We start from the raw sequence: 18,146 nt of genomic DNA on the forward strand, positions 1-18,146 counted from the left end.
TATAGTGGATCTAACCCGGGGGTGATTTTGTTCCCTAGGGAACGTTTCGTAATGTTGAGACATTTTTGGTTGTTACAGCTGGTCCTACTGGCATCTAGTGGGTGGAGGTCAGGGATGTTGCTGAACATCCTGCAGCGAACAGGACAGCCCCCACCCCCAACAAAGAAGTAGCTAACCCAAAATGTCAGTAGTGCCGAGATTGAGAAGCCCTCAATTCTGTCGTAACATTTCCAAAGTTAATTCACTTTTGGCTCCTGTAATTACTAGCTGACTCATAAGATCCTCCAACTACCTTCTGTTTAATTGGAACGGTGGTAGGAAAGTCACATCATTCTGGAGTGCTAATAGGTCTCATTTTGAACTGCAGCCTGAAGCTAGTTAGTGCTGCCAAAAGTTGGGGATTCTGGCAGTTCAGGTTCACAGTAAGTAGGGTTCCTTCCCTTACTGTGTATTGTTCCCCAGCTTTGAAATGTTAATGAAAATTGAGACAAGTTTTACATTTAGAGAATTATATGACTGGCACATTTGTAACCAGAGCAAAGTATATCTGTTTTGAGCCACTCTGCTGAGTGATTCCTTGTGTAAAATATTTCTATTTGGAGAACTGAGTTTTGAGGGCCTTAGAAATGGCTCATCCTTTTTGCTGAATTTCCATTTTGGGCTCAGGAAGGCAGGTGTGTAATCATCATCATCACTGACAGGTAGTAGAGTGCCCTCTTGATGCCTGGTACTGAACAGAATACTTGAAAAGAAATAACATTCAGAAGATGATCCCAATATAGAATTCCTTCTATACTGAGTTTGAGCTAAGGCAGTAGTTCTCAAATTTGGGAGGAGTCAGAGCACCGGAAAGTCATGATGCTCTTGATAATGTAATTTTATCATGTAAACTGTGATGTAGCACCAGATTATTTAAGACTTTCCTTAGAAATGTTTATCTTAAATTTACATGCAATCATTATGTCAGGATTGTCTTTAACTTACATGTATTAGTGACCTGACCAATAGTGGCTTAAATGATAAGGACTTTATGTGTTCATTTCCCGTAACAGTAAGTCTGGAGGGATGAAATCCAGGGTGGGTGTGGTGATTCCATAATTCTCTCCACACTCTTGCTCCTGTCTGTCTGGTCTACCATCTTTAGCTCGTAGCTTTCACCTTCACGCATGTAAGATGGTTTCCACAACCTTAGGCAAGAGGTTTACTTTCCAAACAGAACAAAGAATGGAAGAAGGAAGGAGGAATGGACAGTGCTTATATATCAACTGTGGTACACAGCAAGGGATTTGGGGAAATAGATTACTTAGCTGAGTACCTTGTTTCCCAACAAAATTGGGGTTCCCTTACTAAGTAAGAAGGAGAGAATAGATCCAAAGTAGGCAATTAGCCACGACGGCCACAATGACAAAACAATTTAAAGTGTATGTTCGTGAGCTTGTGACATTCATTATCTTGTGTTCTCATAAAACACTGTTGGAGGACTTCCCTGGTGGCGCAGTGGTTAAAAATCTGCCTGCCAATGCAGGGGACACGGGTTCGAGCCCTGGTCTGGGAAGATCCCACGTGCTGCGGAGCAACTAGGCCCGTGAGCCACAACTACTGAGCCTGCGCGTCTGGAGCCTGTGCTCCGCAGCAAGAGAGGTCACGATAGTGAGAGGCCCGCGCACCGCGATGAAGAGTGGCCCCCGCTTGCTGCAACTAGCGAAAGCCCTAGCACAGAAACGAAGACCCAACATAGCAATCAATCAGTCAATCAATCAATCAATAAAAATAAATAAATCTTAAAAAAAAAAGAAATCTAAGTGAAAAAAAAAGAAATCTAAGTGAAAAAAAGCTCACTTAAAATGAGAAAATTCTCTCCATTGAAGTTTTTCCCTTTCAAATGAGAAACTGAAATTCTACTTGATTTTAATGAAGGTACACTATAGTCTAGGACACGAGTTTTCCTAAGGAACATGGTTTGGGAACCACTGATAATTAATGTTTATGTGTACTATTAAATTATTTGTGTCTCTGCTTTCACTTATGTTGTTCATAGATAAGAACATTCTTTTCTCTCTCTTTTAATATTACCACATGTTGTGGGCAATTAAAACAATGCCATTTCTAAATTTTGTGTAATGATCCTATCTATATTAGTTTTATAATCAGAAAAAGTCTTAATAATTTTTCAAGGTCAGTGCAAGTGTTGCTGTCTTTGACACTGCACCCTATACTTCAAATCCATTTTTATTTCCTACTACTTGAAACTCCTAGAGCAAACATAGTCTGTACAACACAATTTCCCCCTTATTATAGACTATATTTATATTGAATTAATCGCTTATTGTTCCATATGTTAGCAAGATCATAAGCTCCCTGTTATGTTCTTTCCAGTGTATACCAAATTCTTAGCATAATATTAGATACATAGGAGATACATAATTGCTTCCTGATCAACTAACTACATAATCACATTTACCACATTAACACACATGAAAATAGCATGGATTTGATAGCAAGATAGGTGTAAAATAAAACATGACAAGTAACCAGTATAATCAGAATTTCATGACTTTTCACCCTTACCTGTTAAGGTAGGACCTCTAGCTCCCACAGAATGCCTCCTTGCCAAGTTTATTTTTGGAGTTACCCAAGGGTGTACCATGTAGGCTCACTAATGTATTCTGGCCGCTGCCACACAGCATGTCTTGTTTTTCTTGTGATGTTAGCTGCCCCTGAAGTTGCGCATTGGTACCTCCCCCTAGATATCAGAGGTGTACCTCGGAGCCTGACACCACTACCTCCTTGGCTTTGTGCTGGCCTGCCCAGGTGAGCTGGGCTGGGGATGGTGAGGTGTCCTAGCCCCTTTTCTACCCCTCTTATATCTTGTCATGTGGGTATCAAAGTGGAGCTCTTTGTGTCTTGTTGCCTCAGAGCTTTTTTTGGTTTGTTTTTGTTTTCAATTTTTATTGAAGTATAGTTGATTTACAATGTTATGTTAGTTTCAGGTGTACAGCAAAGTGAATCAGTTATACATGTATCCACTTTTTTTTTTTTACATTCTTTTCCCATATAGGCCCTTACGAGAGTATTGAGTAGAGTTCCCTGTGCTATATATAGCAGGTTCTTATTAGTTGTCTATTTTATATATAGTAGTGTGTATATGTCAATCCCAATATCCCAATTTATCCCTCCCCCCCCCATCCCCTGGTAACCATATGTTTGTTTTCTACATTCGTGACTCTACTTCTGTTTTGTAAATAAGTTCATTTGTACCCTTTTTTTTTTAGATTCCACATATAAGCGATATCATATGATATTTGTCTTTCTGTGTCTGACTTACTTCACTCAGTATGACAATCTCTAGGTCCACCCATGTTGCTGCAAATGGCATTATTTCTGTTCTTTTTTATGGCTGACTAATATTCCATTGTATATATGTACCACATCTTCTTTTTCCATTCCTCTGTTGATGGACATTTAGGTTGCTTCCATGTCCTGGCTATTGTAAATAGTGCTGCAGTGAACATTGGGGTGCATGTATCTTTTTGAATTATGGTTTTCTTCAGGTATATGCCCAGGAGTGGGATTGTTTGGGTGCTTCAGAGTTTTTAGTGAAAGGCATTCTTTAGTTTCTCATTGTTAGCCTCTCTGTCTCCGTCATGATGACCCTTTGGGGCAGTCTGGATGAGATACCACCCTGTGCTTGGGATCACTCCTCCTTTCCAACCAAGGCTTTGTTTATCAGGCTGAGCTTTTCTGCCTCACTTTAGTAAGGATGATTATTCTCTAAAAATGTTCCTTCATCCCTCATGCAAACAGATGCCTGAACAACTCTCACAGACATGTGAGAATCTTAGTGGCAGGGAGGGTTTAGGCTCTAGATTGCAATCCCGTTGTGCTTTTAAAATGCAACAGGTAAAACATTGCAACAGGTAAAACATTGCAACTCAAAAGAATCTCAAGCCAGGATACCAAGTCTTAACTCAGAGCATGATCTTGACCCATGGACAAAATAAAAACTTTATTCTTGTTTGGTATGTGTGATTGTATTGGAACCCAGTGTGAACTTTAAGGCTACAAAGAAAAGAAATAAGAGAAATACACTAAATTTTATTTCTCAAATTGTGCAGTTGTTTTTATTTCTATGGTCCCTTAAATTGATGAAACCTGTGGTTGAGCAAAGATATTATGCATTCTTATCTTCTTTTCCAGAGCAGTTCTTTATTAATATATAGTTATCTTCCTTGGGTTTTAAAATGTACATTAGACAGTAACTGGAACCCGGACCTTGTGCAGGTTCCCAGTAGGAATGTAGGCAGATTGAAAAAAAGCAAACCCCACACTTAAGATTGAGCCTCAGGAGGTAATGCAAGAGGTTAAGGGGGGAAGGGAAGAACAAGCAAAAAGTGGGAGATGAGGAAAACCAAGAACATAAAGCCTCCAGAGCCAGGATGAAAGAAGAGAAAGATGGTCATTTGTGCCTTGAATAGTGAGAGAAACAGAGAGAGCAACAAAACAGCTGCATTAGTTTCCTGTAGTTTTCATTTCTACTCATCTTTTTTTTAAAAAATTTTACACATATGCTTGAACTTTAGAACAATCCAATTTTGTGCACCTGAGGTCCATTTAAGGAAAAGAAGAAAAAATTTTTGTAACCAATAGTTACATAGACATATGCTTACTTTAGTGCAGTGCTTGGTGCAGAGTGGTTTCTCAAATAAGTACTGTGACTATCAACTCCTTGTGTATTTAGGTACTTGACTGCCAACTTATTGGAGGGTCAGCTAAGAGGAGGAGACCTGAGACACATTGCAGAGCACTGAGGACAAGTGGGGCAGAGAGAGGAAATGATGGTCAACCAGGACAGATGTCACTAGATAGAGAAGTAGAACCTCCTTGACTTAGTCCACCGAGTCCTGATTTGAAGTCTAGAAGTAGAAAACAACCAGGGATGAAGGATTGCTGGAGAAAAGCTCGCTGAGATCTGTTTGCCAAGACCTTGTCTCCATCTAGAGCTGCAGGAGATCTTGTGCTCTTTCCAGAGTCTCTCAGCTGTTGAACCACAGGGCCAGAAGCTAACTTAGGCCTCTCTGCTCCCAGACGCATGAGTTCACCTCTACACTGGGATGAGTTTTTAAGCAACCGTTTGTTTACTGTTTGTGTAAGTGCATTTGTTGTTATAGCTCTCATTCCCAGTAGGGAGGATATGAAAATTGTCTTTGTAGTGGTTTTCACCCAATTCCATGTGATTGGCTGCTTTACTTAGCACTAACCTGGAAGCAGTTTATTAGGTTTCCTAGAGAGATTATTTTGATAGTTCCAGAATAAGACTGACAGTTTTGGAACAGGCACAGAATGACCACAGAATACTAGTATTATTGATAGGCTCTGCTTCCTGTGGTAGTAAAATTAAATCAGTCCTTTAAAAAATTTAAGTTTAGAAAGATTTTGAATCTTTCTTTGCATGTAAATGCTCCATATGTACCTATTGTATGAGATTCAAGCTTACTTCATAATTCTTTTGTAATTAAAACTGTTTGTTTGTTCTAGAGTGAATAATGATCATCCAAAACTTATTTTGGGTACCAGAAGAATCAAAATTATTTTTAGTTATTATTTTTTATCCTTAAAAGTAACTTAAACACTAGAAAAATAATCTAAAACGTTAAGACAATAGTAAGAAGACTGTCTTAAGCTCTTGGCAGGCAAAATAGAAAGATTCTTTGGATTTATCTTTGGGAATTATGTGAAATCCTGAAATTTTGAGTTTTATTTTTCTTTGCTTTTATATGCTTTTGGGCATATTATGCAGGACTCTCTTTGGGGAATCTTGAACATCTTGTGTCCTGTAGAACTTGTTTTTTGTATGTTGTGTCTTATTATTATACTTGTGAATGAGGTGTAAGGATTTTTTCTTTTATTTATATATGTACCTTTGGATAAAAAAGACAAATATATATGAAACAATGTTTCCTCTTTTACAGAATTAAATGTGAGGGAATCTGATATAAGGGTTTGTGATGAATCATCGTGTAAATATGGAGGAGTCTGTAAAGAAGATGGAGATGGTTTGAAATGTGCATGTCAATTTCAGGTAAGGAAATCAAACCTCTTTTCAAAATTTTTATATTTGTCATATTTTATAATTCCACATTTTTCAAATTAAAAAGCTTATTAAGGGGCTTCCCTGGTGGCGCAGTGGTTGAGAATCTGCCTGCCAATGCAGGGGACATGGGTTCGAGCCCTGGTCTGGGAAGATCCCACATGCCGCAGAGCAACTAGGCCCGTGAGCCACAATTACTGAGCCTGCGCGTCTGGAGCCTGTGCTCCGCAACAAGAGAGGTCGCGATAGTGAGAGGCCCGTGCACCGCGTTGAAGAGTGGCCCCCACTTGCAGCAACTAGAGAAAGCCCTTGCACAGAAACGAAGACCCAACACAGCCATAAATAAAAAAAAAAAAACAACAAAAAAAACTTATTAAAACACCTTGAACCCCACAAGAAATTTGGGTTCACAGACCACGGATTCTTTTTTGTCAGATGAAGCGCTCTTATTTGTACCTTCCATGCTTCTTTTCTTGAATTATGGGAGCAGACTGGCTCTAATAGAATGTGAAAATGCCTTGAAAAATATATTAAAGTTCTATTCAAATGTAAGGTATAATTGTCACTGAAAGGAAATAAAGGACAGATTGCAGTAGAGTCACTTATTTAAAATGTTGGCCTTTTTCTCCCATTTCCTTCTCTTTCTAGTCTGTCTCTTTCCCTTCCATTCTTATTTGCTGCTGTCTCATCTTTTTAGGCCAAAGAACATGACTGATTTGGTACCTCAGGGTAGATCAGGGTTAGAGATGGACTAGAAAGGGGAACCTCAAACCAAGAGTGTGAATATCTTTGCTTTTCAAATGCTGTTTTAGTTGTGATTTTGTTGTTTAAAAAAAGAAAAGGAATGGAAATGAAATGTGTTACATTCAATTTTTCTTCTTTTTTTTTTTTTTGGCTGTGCCACCTGGCTTAAGGGATCTTAGTTCCCTGACCAGGGATTGAACCCGCGCCCTAGGCAGTGAAAGCACAGAGTCCTAACCACTGGACCGCCAGGGAATTCCCTCAATTCTTTTTTTTTGTGATTAAGTTATAATCTGGCTTCAGAGTATTGTTCACAAGACGGTCCCTTATTAAGGATTTGAGATGAGACAAAGAAGGAACTAGAATTTTTTAAACTCATAATCTTATTCTAACTGTACCCACCATTTTGGATTTTAAAGGTAGGAAAGGGAACAGATCAGGAATAAAGGCATAGGATAGTCAGTTACTTCTAGTAACCCTGTAACTTCAGGCATGTTTCTGTATGATCCATCTGAAAAGAGAAGGCATATTTCCCACCCTTTCTTATGATACTGTAATGAGAATTAAAATCAGAAAGGGAGCTTGAATATGAAGCCTCTTTGAAAACTATTAACTATCATGTTTATTTTCATTAAAAGAAGTAGAAAGTTTAAGTAAAGGAGGAAGGGTTGGGGAGTGTACTGTTGACCAGCCAAAAAGGTTGTTCTTGGTCAAAAGGGACTTTACAATCCACTATTTATTCACACTAGCCACCTTTGAAGTCACTTAGCTAACCTTATGCCCACCCCTCCATGGTTGCTCATGTAACAATAGTCAGGCCAGTGTAACTACTATTTATAAAATAGATAATCAACATGGACCTACTGTATAGCACAGGGAACTCTATTCTGTAATAACCTACATGGGAAAAGAATCTGAAAAAGAATGGTTATATGTATACGTATAACTGAATCACTTTGCTGTACACCTGAAACTGACACAAAATTGTACATCAACTATATTCTAATATAAAATAAAAATTAAGTTAAAAAAAATAGGTGGTGATGTGTTTGACTGCCCTCCTTCTCCCTAAACCTTCTTAAAAATGATAGTAACTAAAGTGGGCTTCTTTCCTTAAAAGGAGGTGTTGGTGTACATGGTATATACCAAGCCCTCATGAACTTTCACTTCTTCCTATTCTTCACGTTATATAAGTTTTATTGACCTATCTCAAGGGTCACTAATCCTTTCTTCTGTCATCTCCATTCTGCCCATCCAGTGAGTCTTTAATTTCAGATATTTTTTTTAAAATTAATTAATTAATTAATTAATTTATGGCTGTGTTGGGTCTTCGTTTCTGTGCGAGGGCTTTCTCCAGTTGTGGCAAGCGGGGGCCACTCTTCATCGCGGTGCGTGGGCCTCTCACTGTCGCGGCCTCTCTTGTTGTGGAGCACAGGCTCCAGACGCGCAGGCTCAGTAGTTGTGGCTCACGGGCCTAGTTGCTCCGCGGCACGTGGGATCTTCCCAGACCAGGGCTCGAACCCATGTCCCCTGCATTGGCAGGCAGATTCTCAACCACTGCGCCACCAGGGAAGCCCCTAATTTCAGATATTTTATTAAGAATTTATAGTTTCTATTTATCTGAGATTTCCTGTCTTTTCATTCATTACAAGAATATTTTCTTTGAGCGTAGATATTGCTGCTTTAAAAATCTTTGCCAGTTTCAACATCTGGGACATCTTAGGGATCATCTCTGTTGATTGCCTTTTCATTTGAGAACGCATTATATTTTCCTGTGTTTTGTTTCATATTTATTTTGAATATATCCTACACGTTGTGAATGATATGTTTTTGAGTGTTTGAATTATGTTATGTTCCTCTGAGTATTGTCATTTTTGAAATAGTTAAATTGGCTGAACTTACACTGCAGACTCTATCTTTCCCGTTGAGGGTAGAAACACAAATATCATTTCTTTTAGTCTTAGCTGGGCTACTTGGAGTGTGCCCCCTGAGTGCTTGGTTCAGAGGTCAGCCACAGAATCTGGGACTCCGTGCTCCCTCTCTCCTTTCTGGGATTTTCTCTCTCACTTTCCAGTGGCTTTGGTTCTTCATGCCACAAAGATTGCAGGTTTTTTGTTGGTGTTTCAGGTATCCTGTATGGGGAAAACTGGGGCTGTTCCCTTCTTCCAACTGTCTTATATTTCCTTAGGTTAAATTCTTTGACGTGGAATTGTTGGGCCAATGAGATATTCATGTACAGGTTAACATTCTCACCAAGAGCAATATATCAGGCTGCTTGTCTCCTTTCAACCTCTTGGTAGTGGATTTTGTCAGTCCTTTAAAATTATATAAATCTGAAAGGGAAAAAGCTTTTTTATTTGCATTTGATTACTAGGGAAATTGGAAATGTACCATAAACTTATTAACCATTTCTTGTGAATTAATATTTCATATTCTTTGTCCATTTTTAGTATTTTCTTTTTCCCTTTGTTGATTTGGGAAGACATGTGTATATACTATATATAATATACTATTTGTGTCCTTATAATATTGCTTATTGTGCTGAGCATTTTATATCCATTGACTATTCTAAATATTTTATATATATATATAAGTTTACGTAACTCATAAACTCTCATGAGAACCTATGATGTAGGTGCCATTTTGATACATTTTTTAGAAGAGTGATATATGCCCATAGTAAACAACTGGAACATTATATAAGATATATAATGAAAAATGTCTTCCTTCCATTCTAGAATACCAGTTGCTCTTCTCAGAGGCAACATCTGTTAATTCTTATACTTCCTTCTGCAAATATTCTGTTATACAAACACATAGGTGTTTTAATTTCTCTTTTAAGTACTAAATCACTTCATATATTTACCTTAGAGATGGTTACTTTTAGTTTATATAGATTACAAAAAAGAGTTCTGTATTTTAAAAAAGTTATCCTAGTATCACTTTAATTTTCATTTTGTTTCTATTTTCTGATATAAAGAAGTTTTAAATTTTCATTTCATATTTATATTTGTCTTTATGATTCTGCTTTTCATTCTTTGAAAGTCTTTCCCTGCAGCTCTATGATTATGAAGCCTTTCTGACCTTTTGACCAGCTAGAGAATCTTCTCATGATCTGTCTGGAATCCCTTGTATTCTTACCTTGCGGCAAAGCAAGAAAGGAAAATAAAAGTTAGGAGTTTAGATCGGTAGACATTTATCCAGTGCTTACTTTGTGCTAGGCACTAGGCTAGGTGCTAGGGATATGAGGATGTTTAAAGACAAGTTGCTTGCCTTGTAGGAGCAAACTGCCTAAGGGCTTATAGTGTGATTTGATCCTGCTGCTGAGCGAACTTTCCTTTGACTCCTCTGCCTTCTTACAAGATTATAAATCTGTTCAAGTTAGACTTAGGTTCGTGCCAGTTTAAGAACAATGACCTCACATGCCCATTAAACACTCCTCTGCCGGATGCTTTAGCAGTATCTTTCGATTCATTTAAAAACCTTGCTTATGAGGAGATTGGTTCAAGATGGTGGAGTAGAAGGACGTGTGCTCACTGTCTCCTGCGAGAACACATGAATCACAACTAACTGCTGAACAGTCATCAACAGGAAGACACTGGAACTCACCGAAAAAGATACCCCATGTCCAAAGACAAAGGAGAAGCCACAATGAGATGGTAGGAGGGGCGCAATCACAATAAAATCAAATCCCATAACCACTGAGTGGGTGACTCACAAACTGGAGAACAGTTATACCACAGAGGTCCACCCACTGGAGTGAAGGTTCTGAGCCCCACGTCAGGCTTCCCAACCTGGGGGTCTAGCAACGGGAGGAGGAATTCTCAGAGAATCAGACTTTGAAGGCTAGTAGGATTTGATTGCAAGACTTCTACAGGACTGGGAGAAACGGAGACTCCACTCTTGGAGGGCACATACAAAGTAGTGTGTGCATCAGGACCCAGGGGGAAGGAGCAGTGACCCCACAGGAGACTGAACCAGACCTACCTGCTAGTGTTGGAGCATCTCCTGCAGAGGTGGGGGTGGCTGTGGCTCACCGTGAGGACAAGGACACTGACAGCAGAAGTTCTGGGAAGTACTCCTTGGCATGAGCCCTCCCAAAGTCGGCCATTTGCCCAACCAAAGAGCCTGTAGCTTCCAGTGCTGAGTCACCTCAGGCCAAACAGCCAACAGGGAGGGAACTCAGCCCCACCCATCAGCAGACAATCAGATTAAAGTTTTACTGAGCTTTGCCCACCAGAGCAACACCCAGTTCTACCCACCACCAGTCCCTCCCATCAGGAAACTTGCACAAGCCTCTTAGATAGCCTCATCCACCAGAGGGCAGACAGCAGAAGCAAGAACTACAATCCTGCAGCCTGTGAATGAAAACCACATTCACAGAAAGACAGACAAAATGAAAAGGCAGAGGACTATGTACCAGATGAAGGAACAAGATAAAACCCAGAAAAACAATGAAGTGGAGATAGGCAACCTTCCAGAAAAAGAATTCAGAATAATGATAGTGAAAATGATCCAGGACCTTGGAAAAAGAATGGAAGCAAAGATCGAGAAGATGCAAGAAATGTTTAACAAAGAGCTAGAAGAATTAAAGAACAAACACCTAGAAGAATTAAAGAACAAACAAACGAGATGAACAATACAATAACTGAAATGAAAAATACAATAGAAGGAATCAGTGGCAGAATAACTGAAGCAGAAGAATGGATAAATGACCTGGAAGACAGAATGGTGGAGTTCACTGCCATGGAACAGAATAAAGAGAAAAGAATGAAAAGAAATGAATACAGCCTAAGAGATCTCTGGGACAGCATGAAATGCACCAACATTCACATTATAGCGGTCCCAGAAGGAGAAGAGAGAGAGAAAGGACCCGAGAAAATATTTGAAGAGATTATAGTGGAAAACTTCCCTAACATAGAAATAGCCACCCAAGTCCAGGAAACGCAGAGAGTCCCAGGCAGGATAAACCCAAGGAAAAACATGCCGAGACACATAGTAATCAAGCTGACAAAAATTAAAGACAAAGAAAAATTATTAAAAGCAACAAGGGAAAAATGACAAATAACATACAAGGGGAATCCCATAAGGTTAACAGCTGATTTCTCAGCAGAAACTCTACAAGCCAGAAGGAAGTGGCACGATATATTTACGTGATGAAAGGGAAGAACCTACAGCCAAGATTACTCTACCCAGCAAGGATCTCATTCAGATTCGATGGAGAAATCAAAAGCTTTACAGACAAGCAAAAGCTAAGAGAATTCAGCACCACCAAACCAGCTCTACAACAAATGCTAAAGGAACTTCTCTAAGTGGAAACACAAGAGAAGAAAAGGACCTACAAAAACAAACCCATAATAATTAAGAAAATGGTAATAGGAACATACATATCGATAATTACCTTAAACGTGAATGGATTAAATGCTCCAACCAAAAGACACAGGCTCGCTGAATGGCTACCAAAACAAGAGCCATATATATGCTGTCTACAAGAGACCCACTTCAGACCTAGGGACATATACAGACTGAAAGTGAGGGGATGGAAAAAGATGTTCCATGCAAATGGAAATCAAAAGAAAGCTGGAGTAGCAATACTCATATCAGATAAAATAGACTTTAAAATAAAGAATTTTACAAGAGACAAGGAAGGACACTACATAATTGTAGGAGGGATCAATCCAAGAAGGAGATATAACAGTTATAAATCTGAATACATAAGGCAACTGCTAACACCTATAAAAGAGGAAATCGACAGTAACACAGTCATAGTGGGGGAGTTTAACACCTCACTTACACCAATGGACAGTTCATCCAGACATAGAATTAATAAGGAAACACAAGCTTTAAATGACACAGTAGACCAGATAGATTTAATTGATATTTATAGGCCATTCCATCCCAAAAGATCAGATTACACTTTCTTCTCAAGTGCACACTGAACATTCTCCAGGATAGATCACATCTTGGGTCACAGATCAAGCCTTGGTAAATTTAAGAAAATTGAAATTATATTGAGCATATTTGCGGACCACAATGCTTTGAGATTAGAAACCAGTTACAGGGAAAAAAGCATAAAAAACACAAACACATAGTGGCTAAACAACACGTTACTAGATAACCAAGAAATCACTGAAGAAATCAAAGAGGAAATCAAAACATACCTAAAGACAAATGACAACAAAAACACGACGATCCAAAACCTATGGGATGCAGCAAAAGCAGTTCTAAGAGGGAAGTTTATAGCAATACAATCCTACCTCAAGAAACAAGAAAAATCTCAAATAAACAATCTGATCTTACACCTAAAGGAACTAGAGAAAGAACAAACAAAACCCAAAGTTAGTAGAAGAAAGAAATCATAAAGACCAGAGCAGAAATAAGTGAAATAGAAACAAAGAAAACAATAGCAAAGATCAATAAAACTAAAAGCTGGTTCTTTGAGAAGATAAACAAAATTGATGAACCTTTAGCCAGACTCATCAAGAAAAAGAGGGAGAGGACTCAAATCAATAAAATTAGAAATGAAAAAGGAGAAGTTACAACAGACACTGCAGAAATACAAAGCATCCTAAGAGACTACTACAGGCAACTGTATGCCAATAAAATGGACAACCTGGAAGAAATGGACAAATTCTTAGAAAGGTATAACCTTCCAAGACTGAACCAGCAAGAAATAGAAAACATGAACAGACCAATCACAAGTAATGAAATTGAAACTGTGATTAAAAATCTTCCAACAAACAAAAGTCCAGGACCAGATGGCTTCACAGGTGAATTCTATCCAACATTTAGAGACAAGCTAACACCCATCCTTCTCAAACTCTTCCAAAAAATTGCAGAGGAAGGAACACTCCCAAACCCATTCTATGAGGCCATGACCACCCTGATAGCAAAACCAGACAAAGATACTACAAAAAAAGAAAATTACAGACCACTATCACTGATGAATATAGATGCAAAAATCCTCAACAAAATACTAGCAAACAGAATCCAACAACACATTAAAAGGATCATACACCATAAGGTTGCAGGATGCAAAATTAATGCACAGAAATCTCTGGCATTCCTATACACCAACAACGAAAAATCAGAAAGAAATTAAGGAAACACTCCCATTTACCGTTGCAACAAAAAGAGTAAAATACCTAGGAATAAACCTGTCTAAAGAGGTGGAAGACTTGTACTTAGAAAACTATAAAACACTAATGAAGGAAATTAAAGATGACATAAACAGGTGGAGAAATATACCATGTTCTTGGATTGGAAGAATCAATATTGTGAAAATGACTATATTACTCAAAGCAATCTACAGATTCAATGCAATCCCTATCAAACTACCAGTGGCATTCTTCACAGAATTAGAACAAAAAATCTTACAGTTCGTATGCAAACACAAAAGACGCCGAATAGCCAAAGCAATCTTGAGAAAGAAAAATGGAGGTGGAGCAATCAGGCTCCCCGACTTCAAACTATACCACAAAGCTACAGTAATTAAGAGAGTAGGGTACTGGCACAAAAACAGAAATATAGATCAATGGTACAGGGTAAAATGCCCAGAGATAAACCCATGCGCCTGTGGTCAACTAATCTATGACAAAGGAGGCAAGGATATACAATGGAGAAAAGATAGTCTCTTCAATAAGTGGTGCTGGGAAAACTAGACAGCTACATGTAAAAGAATGAAATTAGAACACTCCCTAACAGCATACAGAAAAATAAACTCAAAATGGATTAAAGACTGAAATGTAAGATGAGGCACTTTAAAACTTTTAGAGGAGGGCTTCCCTGGTGGCGCAGTGGTTGAGAATCTGCCTGCCAGTGCAGGGGACTTGGGTTCGAGCCCTAGTCTGGGAAGATCCCACATGCCACGGAGCAACTGGGCCTGTGAGCCACAACTACTGAGCCTGCGTGTCTGGAGCCTGTGCTCCGCAACAAGAGAGGCCGCGATAGAGGCCCGCGCACCGCGATGAAGAATGGCCCCCACTCGCCGCAACTGGAGAAAGCCCTCGCACAGAAACGAAGACCCAACACAGCTTTAAATAAATAAATAAATAAGTAAATAAATTTATTAAAAAAAAAACCTTTTAGAGGGAAACATAGGAAAAGCACTCTGTGACATAATCCACAGCAAGATCTTTTTTGACCCACCTCCTAGAGTAATGGAAATAAAAACAAAATAAACAAATGGGACCGAGTGAAACTTAAAAGCTTTTGCACAGCAAAGGAAGCTATAAACAAAACGAAAAGACAACCTTCAGAATGGGAGAAAATATTTGCAAATGAAACAGCAGACAAAGGGTTAATCTCCAAAATATCCAAACAGCTCATGGAGGTCAATATCAAAAAAATCAACAATCCAGTTAAAAAATGGGTGGAAGACCTAAATAGACATTTCTCCAAAGAAGACATACAGATGGCCAAGAGGCACATGAAAAGATGCACAACATCACTAATTATTAGAGAAATGCAAATCAAAACTACAATGAAGTATCACCTCACGCCGGTTAGAATGGCCAGTATCAAAAAGCTAGAAACAATAAATGCTGGAAAGGGTGTGGTGAAAAGGGGACCCTCCTACATTATTGGTGGGAATGTAAATTGATACAACCACTATGGAAAACAGTATGGAGGTTCCTTAAAAAACTAAAAATAGAACTACCATATGACCCAGCAATCCCACTACTGGGCATATACCCTGAGAAAACCTTAATTCAAAAAGAGATATGTACCCCAATGTTCATTGCAGCACTATTTCCAATAGTCAGGGCATGGAACCAACCTAAATGTCCATCAACAGATGAATGGATAAAGAAGATGTGGCACATATATACAATGGAATATTACTCAGCCATAAAAACAAATGAAATTGAGTTATTTGTAGTGAGGTGGATGGACCTAGAGTCTGTCATACAGAATGAAGTAAGTCAGAAAGAGAAAAACAAATAACCATATGCAAACATATATATATGGAATCTAAAAAAAAAAAAAATGGTACCAGTGAACCTAGTTGCAGGGCAGGAATAGAGATGTAGGCATAGAGAATGAATTTGATGACATGGGGTGGGAGGGCGAAGCTGGGGTGAAGTGAGAGTAGCATCGACATATATACACTACCGAATGTAAAATAGTTGGCTGGTGGGAAGCAGCAGCATAGCACAGGGAGATCATCTCGGTGCTTTGCGATGACATAGAGGGGTGGGATAGGGAGGATGGGAGGGAGGCTCAAGAGGAAGGGGATATGGGGACATGTGTATGCATATGGCTGATTTGCTTTGTTGTGCAACAGAAACTAACATGGTATTGTGAAGCAGTTATACTCCAATAAAGATCTATCAAAAAAAAAAGGATCATACGCCATGATCAAGTGGGACTGATCCCAGTGATGCAAGGATTCTTCAATATATGCAAATTAATCAATGTGGTACACCATATTAACAAACTGAAAAAAAACATATGATCATCTCAATAAATGGAGGAAAAACTTTTGACAAAATTCAACATCCATTTATGATAAAAACTCTCCAGAACGTGGGCATAGAGGGACTCTACATCAACATAATAAAGGCCAGGCTTACCTGGTGGCTCATTGTTTAAGAATCTGCCTGCCAATGCAGGGGACACGGGTTTGAGCCCTGCTCCGGGAAGGTCCCACATGCCGTGGAGCAACTAAGCCCATGCACCACAACCTCTGAACCTGCGCTCTAGAGCCCGTGAGCCACAACTACTGAGCCTGAGTGCCACAACTACTGAAGCCCGCACGCCTAGAGCCTGTGCTCTGCAAGAAGAGAATCCACCCAATGAGAAGCCCAGGCACCACAATGAAGAGTAGCCCCCGCTCATCGCTTAGCCTGTGTGCAGCAACAAAGACCCAATGCAGCCAAAAATAAAAATAAATAAATAAAATTAAAAACAAAGCAAAACAGAAAAACATAATAAAGGCCATATACGACAAACCCACAGCCAACATCATTCTCAATGGTGAAAAGCTGAAAACATTTCCTTTAAGATCAGGAACAAGGCAAGGATGTCCAATCTTGCCACTTTTATTAAACATAGTTTTGGAAGTCCTAGCCAGGGCAATCAGAGAAGAAAAAGAAATAAAAGGAATACAAATGGAAAAAAAGAAGTAAAACTGTCACTGTTTGCAGATGACATGATAGTATACGTAGATAATCCTAAAGATGCCACCAAAAAAACTACTATAGCTAATCAATGCATTTGGTAAAGTTGCAGGATAGAAAATTAATGCACAGAAATCTCTTGAATTCCTATACACTAACAATGAAAGATCAGAAAGAGAAATTAGGGAAGCAGTCACATTCACCATTGCAACAAAAAGAATAAAATCCCTAGGAATAAACCTACCTAGGGAGACAAAAGACCTGTATGCAGAAAACTATAAGACACTGACGAAAGAAAGGAAAGATGATACAAACAGATGGAGAGATATACCATGTTCTTGGATTGGAAGAATCAACATTGTGAAAATGACTATACTACCCAAAGTAATCTACAGATTCAATGCAATCCCTATCAAATTACCAATGGCATTTTTTATAGAACTAGAACAAAAAATCTTAAAATTTGTATGGAGACACAAAAGACCCCAAGTAGCCAGAGCAGTCTTGAGGGAGAAAAACGGAGCTGGAGGAATCAGACTCCATGACTTCAGCCTACAAAGCTACAGTAATCAAGACAATATGGCACTGGTATAACAACAGAAATATAGATCAATGGAACAGGATAGAAAGCCCAGAGATAAACCCATGCACCTGTGGTCAACTAAGCTATGACAAAGGAGGCAAGGATATACAATGGAGAAAAGATAGTCTCTTCAATAAGTGGTGCTGGGAAAACTGGACAGCTACATGTAAAAGAATGAAATTAGAGCATTCCCTAATACCATACACAAAAATAAACTCAAAATGGATTAAAAACCTAAATGTAAGACCAGACACTACAAAACTCTTAGAGGAAAACATAGGAAGAACACTCTTTGACATAAATTGTAGCAAGATATTTTTTGACCCACCTCCCAGAGTAATGGAAATAAAAACAAAAATAAACAAATGGGACCTAATGAAACTTAAAAGCTTTTGTGCAGCAAAGGAAAGTATAAACGACAAAAAGACAACCCTCAGAATAGGAGAAAATATTTGCAAAAGAATCAATGGACAAAGGATTAATCTCCAAAATATATAAACAGCTCATGCAGCTCAATATTGAAAAAACAAACAACACGATCAAAAAATGGGCAGAAGACCTAAATAGACATTTCTCCAAAGAAGACATACAGATGGCCAAGAAGCACATGAAA

The 18,146-nt window shown here is 38.8% G+C and overlaps 1 protein-coding gene across 2 annotated transcripts in view; it reads left to right on the forward strand.

The window, feature by feature from the left end:
* TMEFF1 (transmembrane protein with EGF like and two follistatin like domains 1) overlaps positions 1 to 18,146 on the forward strand; it is a 94,458-nt gene that overhangs the window by 20,084 nt on the left and 56,228 nt on the right. For both annotated transcript variants that reach the window (XM_057548692.1, XM_057548693.1), the window contains exon 2: positions 5,970 to 6,079. In XM_057548692.1, the coding sequence (XP_057404675.1) occupies positions 5,970 to 6,079 (110 nt within the window). The remainder of the gene's footprint in view (positions 1 to 5,969; positions 6,080 to 18,146) is intronic.

The sequence above is a fragment of the Balaenoptera acutorostrata genome, chromosome 6 (assembly GCF_949987535.1).
Source record: "Balaenoptera acutorostrata chromosome 6, mBalAcu1.1, whole genome shotgun sequence".
Lineage (NCBI taxonomy): Eukaryota > Metazoa > Chordata > Mammalia > Artiodactyla > Balaenopteridae > Balaenoptera > Balaenoptera acutorostrata.